Source organism: Equus przewalskii, chromosome 14, assembly GCF_037783145.1.
Source record: "Equus przewalskii isolate Varuska chromosome 14, EquPr2, whole genome shotgun sequence".
NCBI classification, from domain to species: Eukaryota; Metazoa; Chordata; class Mammalia; order Perissodactyla; family Equidae; genus Equus; species Equus przewalskii.
In genome coordinates, this window is record NC_091844.1 from 83569886 (window position 1) to 83587440 (window position 17555).

The 17555-nt window shown below is 42.5% G+C and overlaps 1 protein-coding gene across 11 annotated transcripts in view; it reads right to left on the reverse strand.

The window, feature by feature from the left end:
- Positions 1-17555, reverse strand: part of ASAP2 (ArfGAP with SH3 domain, ankyrin repeat and PH domain 2) — a 177033-nt gene that overhangs the window by 55270 nt on the left and 104208 nt on the right. For all 11 annotated transcript variants that reach the window (XM_070573282.1, XM_070573281.1, XM_070573280.1 and 8 more), the window contains 4 exons: positions 15532-15661; positions 11393-11478; positions 4708-4783; positions 4331-4417 (listed from right to left, as the gene is read on the reverse strand). In XM_070573282.1, the coding sequence (XP_070429383.1) occupies positions 4331-4417; positions 4708-4783; positions 11393-11478; positions 15532-15661 (379 nt within the window). The remainder of the gene's footprint in view (positions 1-4330; positions 4418-4707; positions 4784-11392; positions 11479-15531; positions 15662-17555) is intronic.

Sequence of the window (17555 nt, forward strand, 5' to 3'; positions counted from 1 at the left end):
GCAAGGGGATCAGCCTAGACTGGGGTACAACAGCTCCTAACTCAGAGTGGGGAGGAGGGCAAAAGTGGACAGCAGTCATGAAGACAAGGGGCCAGATGACAAGCCAATGAGGTGGGGGGTGGGGCGGTCAAGTGGACAGAAGGATCTACTGGAGACAACACCTCCCACATCCATTACTGTTCAACCACCAAGAGGTGGGGAATTGGGTCTTTCTTGGTCACTACATTTCTTCAGCATAGTCTAGGAGATCAATATTTGGCAAATGAATGAACCAACTAGTACCTGTTTATCAGGACAATGTGTTAAGTGCTTTACAGAAATCTTCTCTTAGATCTCGTAACAACTCTCTGAGGTGGCAGTGTCATTCCTGTTTTATAGATGAAGAGACCAAGGCATGGAGAGGTCAAGTAACTTGTTCAATGTCATCCCAGTAGGAAGTGGAAGACCTAGGATCAAACAGTAAATCCACGCTCTCCTGATCTGCTAGAAACTAGCTACCCAGGTGAACTTCCTGTCCCAGTCAGAAGCTGGTCCACATGTCCCCACCTGCCAGGACGCTGCTAACTCTGAATCATGCTTCAAACCCTCATTCCTGACACACGCCTGCCCAACCCACACTGAGGAAACACTCATTCTTGGAGCTGACCTCCACTAGAGCTCTCATCACACTGTATCCCAATTATTTTTCTATCCTCACCCCTAACTGTGAGCCCCTTAGAGGAAAAACTGTATCTATCTTATTCTGGCGTGTGTGTGTGCAGTGCTGGGCTTAGGGTAACTGCTGAGAGAACGGCAGCTGAACGTTCGAATCGATGAACACATCTTTCCACTGAGGCAGAACTGAAGGCCAGTGCCAGGCCACCCAGGAGGCAGGGAAGTGGACACCTGGCCAGAAGGTTCTGATTAAGGCCAGATTCAGGCATGACGAGATATGCGAGCCCAGACCATAAAAGTCCGAGTCAGAAGAAAATTACAGCTGGTATGGGCCTCTGCTACCAGGACAGCACATCCTGCACCATTCCAGCCAAGGACACTTTAAAGGGGGAAGAACAGCTGACAGAGAGACCACACTTGAGATCTCCAAAGTGGAAAAAAATCACTGTGGTTTCAGCACCTCGACCTACCAAGACCACAACCCAGAGCCTGAACCCTCCCCCCAGGTGCACGGTCAGGGTTCTCAACATCAAAGAGCAGAGAGCCCACATGCCAATAATGAGGCTTTGACAGAGAATTCGGCAGCCCTGCAGTGGGTTCTTCCTGGCAGAACTCCACTGAGATGGTCATTTGTGGGATGGGGAAAGCAGGAGACGGTAAGGCTGACAGGGCAAAGGCTCATGCAAAAATGAGCAGTAGTGAAGGGTTTTAACTTTGTAGAGGGGATCTTTTCCAAACAGTAAAACTATGGTGCATATACAGGTGTTCACCGAACAATTTTTAAACTTTCTTATAAGTTTGGAAATTTTCATTAAAAAATTATGGAAAAATACCTCTTTACAGAAAGCAGAAATTATCAAGAACAAAATATGAATTTCAGTGATTCAGAGGTGTGGGGACACAGGGATCATAATGGCACAGTCTCCTTTTCAAAGTGTAGCCCTAAGTGACAAGGAGTATCAGCCCAAAGTCACAATATGCAATGGCCACGTTCTTCACTTAGATCAAAGCTTGAGATGTACACGAAGGAAATAAAGAGGAAAGTGGCTCCTACTAACCATCAACACAGTTTCCCTGGGGCATGTTACCTAATATTTATGAACTGCAATTATGTAGTTAGAATCTTTTTTTTTTTGAGGAAGATTAGCCCTCAGCTAACATCTGCTGCCAATCCTCCTCTTTTTTTTCTTTCTTTTTCTTTTTTTTTTTTGCTGAGGAAGACTGGTCCTGAGCTAACATCTGTGCCCATCTTCGTCTACTTTATATGTGGGACACCTGCCACAGCATGGCTTGCCAAGTGGTGCCATGTCCGCACCCGGGATCCAAACTGGCGAACTCCCAAAGGGGAACATGCGCACTTAACCGCTGTGCCACCGGGCCGGCCCCTAGAGTTAGAATCTTTTTAACACTGAATAAAATCCATCAACACCTTCAGTTTTCGAAGTCACAGAAGAGAATCCAAAAAAAGGGAATGAGAGCCTAAACAACAACAATGCCCAAATGTTTAATTCTCGTTGATACTGGAGGGACACAAGATAGACGACCGATGATAAAAAGTATTCTAAAATATATAAAATTTAACTTGCACACATTTGCTTATTACTTGCACTTGTGTTCACAGACTGTCCAAATTATGGAACACCATCATCAAAAAGCAATGCAGAGTGTGATACAGAGAAAATATAACACATTCACAACTAGGAGATTGACGAGTTCGCTCTCTGGGCAGAAAGCCCAAGCAGAGCAGTAAACAAGGCTCACTGACCCTTCTGTGCAGTCTGGGCAGGTGGGCTGGTCAACAAACCCACAGAAACAACAAACCATAAAAGACTTCTGGTCTGTGCTGGAAAATCTCTTATGCTTTTCTGCAAAGCTATAAATAACCAGCTTTCTGACAACAGCCAGTTTTCCCAAACCTAATTTTGCACAGCCAAAGTAAACACGGCTCTTACATTGTGCCCAAAGCACTTCTGAACTCCATCAACCGCTCTCCTTTATTTTAAACCTGAGTTTCACTTCAGGGGTTTGATCCTCCTTCTCAGACAGGAGCTGCTTTCGACCATTCCCACCAGTGCACTGGAGAGCTGGCTGCCTTGATGGCGTTCTGCCTCCCACATTAGCACTACTTCTTCTAGTTACAATCAGGCCACTATTTTCTCCGTACTCAAGTTCTTTTTTTTTGTTTTTCTGTTTATATCCCACATTTGGGAATATCAAACTGTCAGAACTTACATTCTATCGATTGGGATGAAGTCACCACGCTGTGGGTAATCTCTAGCACTACATACAACCTCAATCTGCTAATGTCTCACTTAGCTGACCCACTAAATGAACAATATGGTACTACAACCTGACGGCCGGAAAGGCACAGAAGGCGGGAGGGCATCCTCAAGCTGCTCAAGGTCTAGCTAGAGAAAAAGCATCTGTGCACTTGAAGACACAGCCAACAACCCGAAAGGAACAAGCTGTGATTGAAACAAGTCTTCCAAACAGAACGTGCTATATGAACTCAGATCACTGGGGCTCAGGTGAGCAGAGGCAGCTCTCCAGGGGTGGGGCTTAAGACAGACTAGAAGCACATGTAGAATTCAGCTATGCAGTGGAAGGGGAAGGGCGAGCTGCCTCATTTTCACAAAGGAGTGACAGCAAAAGCTTAAACCGTAAACTCGGAAAACTTCCATTTCACTAATACTTAGGCATTCAAATTCTTTAGGCTTTAATAAAACCCACTGCTATTGAAAGAGGAAACGTGAAAATTAAAAATGCTACTAGCCATTAATATATACATGGAAGAAATATCTATTTTTTGAAGTTCGTGAAGAAAGCATGCAAATTCTCCAATTTATTAAAATACTGAACTACTTACTCTCCTAGACTTCGGTCACAAAAGGTAAATGCATTTGGGAGAAAAACAACAATATTCAGTAATAGTACAACAATTTAAAACAAAATAGAGCATGCCAAACCGCTACTAATGAACTTTATGCTCTGTTAAGTAGTTTAATAGAGTTATTTATCTAAAATCTACTATCTATACATTCAGACACATTATAGACAAAGAAACCAATTTATGTTAAATTTCACATTACAGTATCCACACTGTAGTGAATATATCATAAAATTACCTTAAAAATGTACTTTTTAATAGTTTTTTAATGAGCTCCCCAAATACTAATTATCACTACAAATGTGCTAGTATGTTCAGAAGTGATTATATGAAAGAGAACTAAGGTTTTCTGCCCACTGGAATGCAGCTGTAAGAAAATCTGTCTCCTGACATTTTACGGAACACAGTCTCAGGGCTGAAAGATTCAGATGTCACCCGTCACCTGCTGATGCCCACAGGGGCAGAGGCCACGTGTGTCAGGCAGGGGAAACCAGAGTTCCAGGTAGAAAATCAATGGCATGAATAACCAGTGTCTGTGCGACAGAGACACTAAGAGCTACTCATCCAGCAACTGACAGCGCAAAAGGTTTACACACTACCAGTTAAGGCCATGCCTACTGTACATGCTCCCCCTACGAAGTAAGCATATTTAAAAAATGGTTTTATAAAACCAAACTGAAAGAACAAATGAAATGTTTTGGTGCTGCTTGATATAGCCCCATTCCTCAGTCCCAAAGCCTCTGAGACATAGGTATAAAAACACGGTCTTTCAAAATTAAACCCCCTCACCTCTTTCTGTTCAACCTGCAATGCCGATTTCAAAATATCTCGAAGCTGTATCAGCTGCCTTCTTTCTTCATCCTGGGCCTGTTTGATCTTTAAAAACAAAACAGAGCGAAGCCTGACTGAGGTTCGGTGAGATGCTGGAGTTCACAGGGCATTTCCACATGAATGAAATGAATGCCTCTGTCACTAGTCAAAGCCTCCCCAACCAAGACAAGACAGAGGACAGGAACCAGGACTCGGTACTCCGAGCGGCACCACAGGGCTGTTAGCCTGTGGCTGCGCACCATGCAAACACAAGGTTAGACGGAAGAAACATTTAAACGGAAGTGTTCGCTGCATAAAACCTGTTTCAGCTCTAACGTGGGAGAGAAGCTACTTACTGTGTGCAGATCTGTTGAAAGTGTTTCAATGGAAGGTTTGAGGCTTTCAACCGCTTTCAGTCCATCCTGGAAAAAACTAGGGGAAAAAAGGAGAAACAAAGATTGTGTTTCATAAAAGACGAAACAATTTTGTTAGATGGAGAAAAAACTTCTTTAAAGGAAAGTGACTGAAATCATTATTTAATTCCTGGGGGAAAAGACTGTATGAACTGAACGTTAAAATCTCAGGCAAACCAAGAAGAAAATGTCACTCAAAACTATGCGAAGTGAATAGAAAAGGAACTGCAATAAGCCTAAGAATTTGTCATTTTTCTTGACTCATATAAAATGAGCCCTAAATTTTCAGTTCATAATGGGAAACAGGACTCTACTGACAAAGTGCAGCAAAGGCTTTGGTTCAGGAGTGGAGGAGTCTGGGGCCAGGAAAGCAGGGGGTGAAAACAAGGATAAGACACTCAAAAACTTTCCTTGACAGGCAAGAGCTAAGTGGAAAAGAGAAAGAATGCAGGAAAAAAACAAGCAAGCTCGCCGCACATGAATGGCATTGCCCCATCTGCAGAGTAGGAACCGTGGTTGGGAATCTGAGATCAAATATCAAAAGGAGTTTTTTTTTAAGGCTCAGAACTCAATGCTTGTGAAGTCATTTATAACAAGTGATTCAGGAAATACAATAGAAGCTAGACAAGCTTTTCTGCAGCAACAGTAGGCTGATGTTCAGCACTGCCTCTGAAGCGTGTTGTGTATAACCCTTTTGAGAGAAATGAAGAAAAGGTTTCTCAATGCGTGCAAGACCTGTAACAAAGCCTGTAATGCCTACGTGATTTGGGCCCTGCCTCTGTCTCCAAGCTTCAATCCACACCATCTGCCCTCATTATTCACTAGGTCCCAGACACATCAGCCTTCTCTCTATTCCTCTGTGGCCACCAAATCCTTCCTGCCTCAGGCCCTCTGCACGTGCTGTTTCTTCCATCTAATGGCTTCTCCCTGCAGCATATCTTCTGTTTCGCCTGGCTGATTCCCACTTATTCTTCAAATTTTGAGTTAAATATGGCCTCATTACTGAGGCCTTCCATAATCCCCTACTTTAAAAGAGGTCTCCTTGTTATATTCTCTCAGAGCATTCTGTCTTTTGCTTCAAACACTTACACAAATGCCATTATGTATTCATTAGTGTGATTATGTAAAATATAATTCCCCTGGTAGACTTGAAGTTCTAGGAGGGCAAGGACATGGTATCCACAAAGCCTGGCACATTTCAAGCACACAATATTTGTTGAATGAAGAAATAAATTAATGAAGGGAAAAAGGAGAGTCTCCAACTTCTGCCAGTTTATTGTATACTGAGGAGACTACCTCCAAAGTGACCTGGGTCTCACATGTGTTCATGCGAGGTGATGCTTATTAGAGTCAGGTGCCACTTAACAACCTTTCCGTCAATGAGGGGACCGCACAGGCAACAGTGGTCCTCTAAGATTAGCGCCACAGAGCCTAGGTGTGTAGTAGGCTGTACCATCTAGGTTTGTGTAAGTGCACTCTATGTTTGTACAATGACAAAATCATCTAAGGATGCATTTCTCAGAACGTATCCCTGTTGCTAAGTGATGCATGAGTGTACTTTTAAACTCGGCAACCATCCTGTGGGACTTTCCCATATCGAGTATGTAATAAACAGGAGGGGTTGTAAAAACAATGCAGCATGACACTTAATAATTCCAAGAAGGAAGGAAGGGGAAACCTACAGACAGGATGTGGGTTACGACCATTACTAGTTAGTTAGTGGGAATCATAGAGGCTGGACTACTTGAATTTTCTTACCTTAACCTTTAGATATATGCATAATTCTTTATTTTATATTTTCATTCCTGTATTCTACCTAACCCATTTTTTCCTGAATACAGAATATGCTTCTGGTATAGCAATTGTGTCAGAGGTTATAATGATATCTCACGTGTCTGCTTCCACTGTTGGGGCAGAAATGCCATGTCTTATGCATCTCTGTGACTTGCTCTCCTAGTACGTGGCCAGCACACAGCAGGTACTCCTTTTAAATGGAAAAGGAAATTTGGAAGAACAAACCCAGGAGTGAGAAACCTAGCTTTCCCCTCGTCATGAACTCATCTGGTTCTTGTTTTGTTTCAGTTCTATTTTCTCTTTTATAACTATTTTATTAATCACTTCAAATTCTTGTGAAGTATGTGGGAAAGAGACAGAGAGAACACTAGGATAGGGAGCAGGAAAAATACCACAGGAGATAACGTGGAAATGGTCCTTCTCCTGGGAAAGGAAGCAGGCGCACAGCCCCCAGGATCCTCATGGTGAGGAGAGCCGTGGAGCAGAGACAGGTGCTCAAAGAGGTGTTTCTCATCACAGAGTGGTTTCAGGGCGCTTGGAATAATGATACAAATTTGCATTTCATCTTTGTCATCACCCAGCCAATCTTGATCATCTACCTGGAAAACCTCCTCCCTCTGATTTTCAAAATCCCTGTCTTTCTGTACCCTCCTTATTGAGACATGTTTCAGCACCTAGGTATATCTTCACTGAGCACCATGACTGTAACATTCCCAAGCACAAAACCCTGGCACGTTTTCTTAGGTGGAATCCATTAACACTTTCCTAAGCTTCAGTAAAACAGTGTTTATCAACAAGTTACCAAATATCAAATATTGTTTTTTATTCAATGTTTTATAGCCTGTCAGACCAAATTCTCCAGTCTTTAAAGTATACCCCCTGAGATTCAATCTTCCAGCTCCCACCAAGCAGGGTGGCTTCTCCGTCCTCCTACAGCCTACACAACCAGCACACCATACTTACAGCCGGTCACCTGTCTGCCCTCTGTGCCCTGCCCCTCCCTGTCACTAGAGCAAGCTTCTCCAGGGCACCAGACCCACGTCTCATTCAACTCTGTATCCCAAGTTCATCAAGCAACAGCTGGTCAAGTGGTTCTCAGCAGGTATTTGCCCAAAGAACAAGTCACTTCAACACTCATTATCACTGTTTAGAACACGACTGTTTTTGTTTGTTTTATTATCGTTTTAAAGACTGCCCTATTTCTAGATTCCATTAGAGGACAGAGTATCCTCACTCTTCAGCAACAAAAGCTAGTAAGACAAATTTTCGGGATATTCCAGGAAATAAATATGCAATTCTTTCTTTAAATGAAATAAAAGACAAAGAACATGAATTACTCTTCAAGAACACTTAAAGTAAAAAGCAAAAATGAGTAAAAAGCAAAATAATGTATATCTAAGCAATTCTAAGGGTAAACACCCAAATGTGGTTCCCAGAACCTACTTTACACACAGAGGCCTCTTCACACCTGCAGAGAACAGCAGACGTGAGAAAGTGTTCTTGCTAAGCAGGCTGCCATTGGGGCACAGCACAATGTGCTCCAGGGGTGAGGGGTGGAGACTGGGAATGCTAAAGGGGGACATACAGAACTCCCACACATGCATAAACACATGCATGGCCACCAGCTCCTCTGTCCAATGGCTGAGTCACTCAGGCTCCACATTTTATCTTCCAAAATATGAATTAAAAAAGTCAAAGCTGTTCAAACGATTTGAAGAGCATGGAACACACACACATATATAAACTCATCCAAAAAGGAAGTAATGGAAGATTCATCATTTTTAAAGGTTACTGAGCTCATGCCCATAAAAGGCCACATAGTTCACTTTTCCACAAGTAGTCCGTTGCTACCCAACTGATCAGTTTGTGCAAAATAAAGAAAAAAAAGGAAATCCCAGAATAGCTTCTTCTGAAAAATAAAATATCAGCAAGGAAGCGACCCACTTCCTACACTGCCTCACAGAAGGTTACAAGGATAAGAACTGAAGAAGTAGTCTGGATGTTAAACACAAAGTAAGAACTTTGAGTCTCTGTAAAACAATTCATCTTGAAAAGTCTACAAATCAGTGGTCTTTTTCCGTCCTATGAGACTGTTTTTCCAAGCTTGGGGCTCTTCTTTAACCCAGGATGAATCACACAGCACATCTTCCTTTGCTGTTTGACATCAATTGCTTTAGAAATGCAGTGTCACCAAGGCTGCCCTAGGAATCCCAAAGCAGGGCTCTATAGAATTCAACAGTGCAGTCCATGGCTGCAGACATGTGGCAGGTGAACGTGGTACGCATTACAGATTAAAAAATAAATGTCACGGCCCCTTTCCTTAAAGAGTATACAGCTCAGTGAGAGACAAGACACAATATGAAGGATGCCATCATGGAGATATGTGGAGGGTATAGTTGTAACACAGGACGAAGAGAAGTAATTCCATGAGGGGAAGACCAGAAGGACTTCAAAGCAGCAGCTGCATCTGAGCTGGGTTTTAGTGGGAACAGAAGTTGGGAGAAGGCACAGAGGGAACAAAACGACATTCTAGGAAAAGGGAACAATGTGTGCAAAGGTACATCAGCGTGGGGCATGGCCTGTTTAAGGAAAGGAGAGTAGATATATGCGGCCATTCAACCACCAAAGATTTCTCCCATCAATCTACACCCTCCACTTGCACTGTCACCAGGCCAGGCCAAGCCAAGACAGCATCATCTCCGGGCTGCCCTAGGACAGGACCTGTGTACCTAAGTGATGGCCCATGTCCACTCCTGTCCCATCTGATTCCTCTCCACAACATGCAGAGTGACCTTGTTAAGACAGAATGGAATTGGAGGAGCCTTCCGGGATGTCTCTAACCAATACAATTCTCTCTCCTCATCATGCTGTTTTGCCTTTTCACAGCCACACTCACTCCCCAAAACACTGTCACATATTTGCTCAAGTATTTACCGTTTGCCTCCTCCATTAGAACTGAGGGTCTGTGAGCATAAGAAGCGTGTTCTCCTTCTGACTGTATCACCTGAACCTCAAATAGCGCCTGCACATAGCAGGAGCACCATCAACACAGGCTGAATGAAGCCTCTGCTTAAAACTTGTCAAGAGCCCCCCGATACATTTAGGATAAATGTAAAACCTTTAACAAGACTTTCAAGGAGTCTGCATCTCTCAGGCTTTCCTGTCCGGTTTCCTTTCAGGCTGCTCTCCCCTTCACTCACTATGTGTGAGTCACACTGGCCTCTTCCTGCCTCAAGACCTTGACTTGGCCCAGAATGCTCTTCCCCTCCTCCTTATCTGCTAGCTCCTACTCATCCTTTAGATTCAGAATACATGTCTCCCCAAAGAGGCCAGCAGCTAATTCAAGGAGTACTTGAATATCTACTATGTGCCAGGTACTGTGTGCTGGCTGCTAGAAAATACAGCAAGGAACAAAACAGAAGAAAGAGCAGAACCAGAAGGACCTACAACTAGAACACACAACTATGTACTGGTGAGCTTTGGGGAGAAGAGGAAAAAAACATAACAGAAAAAAGAACAAAAGCCCCTGCCCTCAATCTTAATCTAAATGAGGTCCTTCTACTATATTTTTAGGTTCCTATACTTCAGAATACTTTTTAAAATGTCCAATTGTAAGTCTGTTTGCTTAAGTCTGACTCTCCTACTTGATGTGAGCAGGAACTACACCTGTAATGTCATTACTTCATCTCCAGCATCCAGGACGGTGCCCAACACACAGCACATCTCAGCGAAGGTGAGTGAATGAGACAGGGCCTGTTTATAGTAGTGACTGGGAGTCAGGGAGCAGGGGGAGGATGAGAAGAACGAACGACAGTGAGGCTGAGAGGTGAGGCCTGGTTGAGAAGCGCTGATGCACATGGCAAAGTGGAGTACTCGAGGCAGTCCTTGGACGTGGAATTTCTCCTTCTCTTCTACATACAGCCTCCTTTTGCTCATCACTGTCATATAGGATTTTATAGGATAAGGAATATATGAAAGTATTCTCTTAATTTAATACATCGCATTAATACCATCTGATTTCTCTGTTAATAAATAAAAACATCTGAGAATCTGTAGCTTGCCTCTCTACAAAAAGAGCAAAAATGAATACATTTGATAATTACTGTAGATTTTTATATTTTTATTTTTTATTGAGATATAATTCTCAAACCATAAAATTCATGCTTTTAAAGTGGTTTTTAGTATATTCACAAAGTGGTAATAGTCATCAGCACTGTCTAATTCCAGAACATTTTCATTACCCCAAAAAGAAACCCTGCACCTATTAGCAGTAATTCCCACTTCCTCCTTCCCCTAAGCCCTGGCAGTCACTAATCTGCTTTCTGTCTCTGTGGATTTGCCTATTTCTGACCTCTCAAATAAATGGAATCATATAGTATGTGGCCTTTTGTGTCTGGTTTCTTTCACTTAACATGTTTTCAGTGTTCATGTGTTGGAGCATATGTCGGTACTTCATTCGTTTTACTATAGATTTTTTTTTTTTTTAAGATTGGCGCCTGACCTAACATCTGTTGCCAATCTGTTTTTTTCTTCTTCTTCTCCCCAAAGTCCCCCAGTACATAGTTGTATATTCTAGTTGTAGGTCCCTCTGGTTGTGCCACGCAGGACACCACCTCAGCATGGCCTGATGAGCGGTGCCATGTCCGCGCCCAGGATACGAACCAGCGAAACCCTGGGCCGCCGAAGCAGAGTGCATGAACTTAACCACTCAGCCACGGGGCTGGCCCCTAGATTTTTAAATGAGTGTTTATTTTCCTCAATACAATACTACAGATCTACCAGAAGTCATAAAGAAACATCTGAAATAACATCACAACAAAGAAAAGGAACTTACTTGCATTGGGCATGAAAATATTTGATCAGATTCTGAAGTAAATCCACTCCCTTTTTAATCTTAATTTCATTGACCTTCAGCAGATACTGTTAAAAAACAGAAAAAGGAAATGACATGGATATAAGCAGAATATGAGTTTACTGTGAGCTTCTTAGGACAGATCATCTCTTCTACTTGTCTGGTATCTTTTACTATGGGTACAGCCTATGTACCCATATTTTCCGAATGCCATAACTAAAAGTTTCTTTTAGTTCGGTGCCATATGAATTGGTCATATTGAATTGGTGCCATATGATGGTCAGGTAATTAATGTTTAAGTGCCAAGAACTCATAATAAGGCATTCTGTCTTAACCTGCTAGGAGAAATGTTCCTTTTAGCTGCACAGAAGAATGATATGGTTAGAATGAATGGGATTCTAACCATCTTGAACATGCCTGTCTGCAGACTCTGTCCCAGGTCCCTTTCTTTAGACAGGTCATTGTCTAGAACACTAAGCTTTTGTAGTGTCTATAATCCTAAAAGACTTCTTTGACACTTAAAAAAAAGTGACTGTTATAAAAACCAAATTTTAAATTGAAATGAATTAAAGCCATTTTTAACTTGGGGAATTCATTAACCACCACAAAGACATCAGGAAGCCCCAGGATCTATAAAACCAGCACCAGGAAATACATTTGTTCTTTGCTAAAGGTTTATAGAACAAAGACTCCATAAATTCCCTATCCCCTCCACCGTCAGGATACGGTATAAAGAACCTGAGAACATGTCATCTCTGAGCCTGGATGCCTCTGACAGAACCACTGACCACACAGGCTTTTGAGCTGTAACCTGGGAAATTCACATTCAAGTGTTCTCTCAGGTCTGCCATGCAGCTCTAAGTAAGAGACGGGAAGCTGCTCTGAAAAGACAAACTACAAAATTTTCTTTTACCTACATAAATTGCCTTTAATGTCTTCTTCTCCCTCCTTCTTTTTGATATTTATTCACTGTAAATTGAATAAGATGTCTGGTAATGTATCAAAATGGTTAAATGGTTAATTAGATAGTTGGCAATGTGTCAAACTTTAAAATGTGTGTACCTTTGACCTAGAAATTCTACTTACAGGAACTTGAGATTCTAAGAAGATAATCATGAAAGTTTACAAAGATAAAATAGAAAAGAAGATTCCCTGCAGACTTGTTTGTAAAAGTGAAAAATGGCAATAACCCAAATGTAATGAATGGGGAATTAAATATGGCGCATCCATACAAAAAAAAAAAAGCTATGCAGCCATTAAGCCAATAAAACAGAAGACTTCCTGATATGGAAAGATCTCTACGACATACTACTGAGTGAAAATAATCAGGTTACAAAGCACCAGTAGAGAACAATCCTATTTATATAATTATTTTTATAAATGTATACATAGGGATATATGAAAGATGTTTAGTTAGATGTGAAAGTGGTTATCTTTTGGTAAGTAAAATTTGGCGTTATTTTAAATTTTTTAATATATTAAATATTGACCATATATATATATATATATATCACCAATTTTTTAAAGTACATATTTTTATAACCATAAATAAGCAAGACAGGCTCTCTCATACCTTCTCTATCCACAGAAGCTCTGTATTACCTACTTGGCATACTGAACTTCTTTATAAAATTCATTTTGAAGAAAAAGTTCCACAGCTTTAAAATAAACACCTGAAAACCATTCTTCTAGATTCTTCTTCCTGAGCAACTAAAATTTAAAACAGCTAAACAATGTCAAGCATTAAAAAGCTTGAGAGCTTTAGTTTGCAGAAACAGTGAACAATTTTAAATCATTTGAACTGCGGCAATCGATCCACTTTGAGATGCTGGTCCTAGGGGAACTGCTTTCCCAATGCCCTTTCCTACCCGTGGGAAGCCCTTTCCAGCCTGTGTCTGGCCAGTGTCTACTCCTCTTCAGATGTGCCCCCTATGTCAACTCCAACTTCACTGCCAGTCAAGCCCACCTCTGCTTTTGTACGCAGAGCCCCACTCCACTGACTGCCAGCTCTGCAGAGGCAGGAACCCCGCTATGCTTGGCACAGATTGGGGCCTGACAACTCTCTGGGACCCACTCAACAGATGGCTCACGTGAATGACTTAGAGGCATCAACCAGACAGTGTATTTCCAATAAAATAAACTGCTTGACCAGCCCACACGATCCACTCACCTAGACCCAGAAGAGGAAAAGTACCTAGTGCTGGGTGCAGACCAGAAAGCAATGACAGAGCTGAGTGTGGAACTGGCACCCCTCACTTCACGGACATGCTAATGACATGCTGAGTTTCATAACACACTAACCACTTTTTAACAAGCAGTCTCCCAGAGTTTAGGTAAACAGATTTCCTCCTTACTGGCCAGAGAGCACAACCTGAACACAAACACACACCCTTTCCAAATCCATTCTTTGTAAAAACAAGAAAAACTACTACTTAATTTCACCCAGATTAAATAAAAACAAAACCTTGCATTTGTACAGCACACAGCAATTTCCTAGTCCCTGACTCCTTCTGCCTGGGCTGATTTCTACAAGACTATGTGGAACAGGCCAGGCAGGCATTATATAGGATGTCTGCTTATAAAACATCCACTATAAAACAAGTATAGAAAAACATCCACTCTCCTATCTACAATAACACTTTAGCTAAAAATTAAAAATATATATTAAAAAAAACTTTCTAAATTTTCACTTAATGAAAACCAAAGCAGTAAAGGAACAACAGAGGAACCAAAAAAATGAGACATAAAAGACAAGAAAACCAGCAGACGTAAATCTAACCACATCGATATTAACACCAAATGTGAATGGATTAAACAATCCTACCAAAAGGCAGAGACTGGATTAAAAAACATGATCCAAATATAGACTATCTATAGCAAACACATTTTAGATTCAAAGATAGACACAGGTTGAAAGTAAAATGATGGAAAAAGAAGTTCCATGCAAACAGAAACCAAAAGAGAGCTGGAGTAGCTATACTAGTATCAGACAAATGTCACAACCCTGATCCCTGAGACTCGTTCTCCTCCACTGACCACTTAAGACGTTGTTCTGGGAATAACAACGTATTTAAATATACTCCTAAGATACACATTTATAAAGGCTAAGCTCCTCCTGCAATTAAGAAACAAACATTCCAAAATCAAAAAGTGCCTTTTGGATTAGCTTTGCTGTTGACTGCTCACAGGGAATCAAGATCTGGCTGAACTCAGTTTCAATACCTGTCATAAATATCACCCATGCTTTTTGCACATTTAAAACACAAGTCTGCACTGCTGTAAGACGAAACACAAATGCCGTCAAGCTCAAGTGGCTTCACTGCCACAGCCAGGAGGAATGAAGCCTCAGGCAGAGGCGGGAAATGTTTCCACATGCCGTTTTTACAAACAGACCCACAAGCAAGGCATAAAAAGGCTGGAAGCAAAAGCCTTCATGCTTGGTCTCTGATTTCTCCATCCCTAAGCCTTCCAGCAGAGAAATGTTCTCAGTGTCAGCCTGCGATTTTCCCCTCCCCAAAGCAAGGGCTCAGGCTGCAGGAGGGAGCGGAGCAGAGGAGCTCCCCAAGGTACAGGGCCTCTTGCCTTGCTGAGCGTCTGCACAGTGAGCTGGTAGAATCTGGGTGGAAGCACTTTCAAAGGCAGGCGGCTTGGCTTCTGTAATATGCTCTCACACACTTACGCAGAGAGGACGACAAGCTGCATTTTTTCCCAGGTGATGTCTCACAGCCCGTCCCTGATCATGGATTCCATTGGTACAATGGGAACCGATACATTTCATTAAAAAATACCTAACGAGGGAGTTTTTTAGTTCAGTTCCAGTGGGAGGAGATGAGCCTAAGTATGTATGTGAGGCCAGAAGGGACATTCTTTAAATTTAGTTTTTCCCTACCTTTAATAAAAGGTTGGTGTTAGATTAATCTAATCCCACCATCCAAGAGACTAAGGCTCCCCTAATAATAGAAATGGAACAGAGTCCAATAATGCACATGGTGTTTTCTCTGAAGCCCCTAGGAGAAGCCAGAAGGCATGCTCCCCGGGACACGGCAGGCTCACCACAGCACGCGTGAAGGTGAAGGCTGGCTGCTGGCAGCCGTGGCGCCTGGCGCCTCCCAGCCTCTTACCTCACACATCTGTAGCTGGAATAACCGCCGCTCCTTTTCCATCTCTTCAGCAATTTCAGCCCCACTGATTTCAGTACGGATCATCCCGTGGAGCTTGGCATGTTCCTTTTTCTCCTTTTCTATTTTGGTTCTACATGTGAAAAAAGCAAGGGTAAATCGAGATGCCTCCGGCACGGCGCTCCACACTGGACAGCCTTGCAGGGATCCCATAACCCAGCCTGCAAGGCAAACGCTCGCCGAGCCTGGCAGGAACAGGACAGCCTCTCACCTTACTGGAAAGGAAAATGCATTTAGTCATCAAAATGTCAAACTTGGCCTTTCTTGTTGAGTATTTTCTCAACAAATACTTCCTAAGCACCTACGTTGTGCCTGATGTGGGTCAGAGGAGGTAGAAAGTCTGCTTGTGCCTCACTTGTGTGTCCGCGTGCAGCCCAAAGGGGACTGTGCGGCCAGTAACGGTTCTCCACCTCCCAGTTCTCCTCCTACTCCTAAGTCAGTGAAGTCACGAAAAGGACAGTGCTCATCGCCACAGAGGGAAAAAGCAAGCTTCTCAGTTCTTAAGCTTCACTCCTCTTTCCACATTTATCTCATGCTTGAGCTGCATTGCGTAAGTGTCAAGTGTGCAGCTCAGGGTATAAACTGACCAACTGGAGCACGTCCAAAGAAGAGTGACCAGGGTGAGAAGCAGCCATGAAATCACAGCAGTTAAGAAGCAGTTAAGAAGGGCTTAAAATAGTCAATGAACTTTTATTCTAGAAAAAAGGAGACTAAACAAAAACCACAGAAAGCACTCAAAAATATAAAGGCTGCCACGAAGAGAAGGGGGTAGACGTTTTCTGCAGAGCCTCAAGGCAGACACTAGAAGACACAGGCAGCATTTCTTAGAAAGCTGTTCAACAGGAAATGGGTTACTTTGGGTTCGAGTGTCCCATCATTTGGGGAGGTGGTACTTAAGAAGAGGCAAGAAATATCGTTTCTAATTCTTGTTTTTTACCTTGAGGCACAGCATTGGGCAGACAGTAGGTACTCGACAATTGAATGAGTAAGAATATAATAAACACACCACCATAATGTAGGGATATTTTTAGATGGACCCATGCACAGGGGGGCTCGAGGTTCCTGGGACTACAATTACACAGCTCCAAGGCTCCCCATGACACCATCTCAGAGGGATCAAGACACAGGCCAGACATCGGTCATACCCATAATAATCAAGTATGGAACAATTGTACAGGAATTTCAAAGATGTCTAAAGCTGTTTGTTACGTATCATATGGCCTCTTGGGATAAATCAATCTCACAGGTAAATAGATAAAGAGTTAATTCCTTTATCTATCCTAGAATTACTTCAAGTTTTAAATGGTGTTGCTCCCTCATTCTCAAATTCTGCGATTTTGTGAGTAATTCGGTCCCCATCCTACCTATGTGTGTCGTGATTTTACAGAATGTGATCTCATTCCCCTTTCAGAACCAGAAGGCTCTCGGGCAACCCTCTTCAGAAACCCCTTCCCACTCTGCTTCATGCACAGAAGCATTTCCTCTAGGCACTAAGGGTGGCAGCGAGAGCAGCTGAATGAAGTCAAATGTACCTCGTAGCCCTGGCTCAATGGCCAGTAGCAAACCACTGAGTCTTGGTTTCCCATCTGTGAAGTAGGAATGGTGATCCTTCCCCTATTTATGCACTGAATTGGTATGCACATGAAGGATGCTAAAGGGCCAAGGATAGCAAGATGGGAGCCTCTTGGGTTGAGCTGATCCTCAAGGTATTCTAGTTTAACACTCTGCCTGTGCTTATACATGAACATATGCCATCAGTGAAACTCCAGAATTTGAGGATCCAAGCAACTTCCAGGATGGAAAGTGAAGACTTCCAGGATGGGACAAGTATCAAAGGTTTGGTTTGAGCTTTGTGATTCTTCACCACTGAATAGATACCCAAAGCTGGTGAAAGAATGCAAACCCAATTAAATACTTGTAGTTATGTCTGGAATGGCCTTCTTCTTTATACGTCTTACTTTACCAGA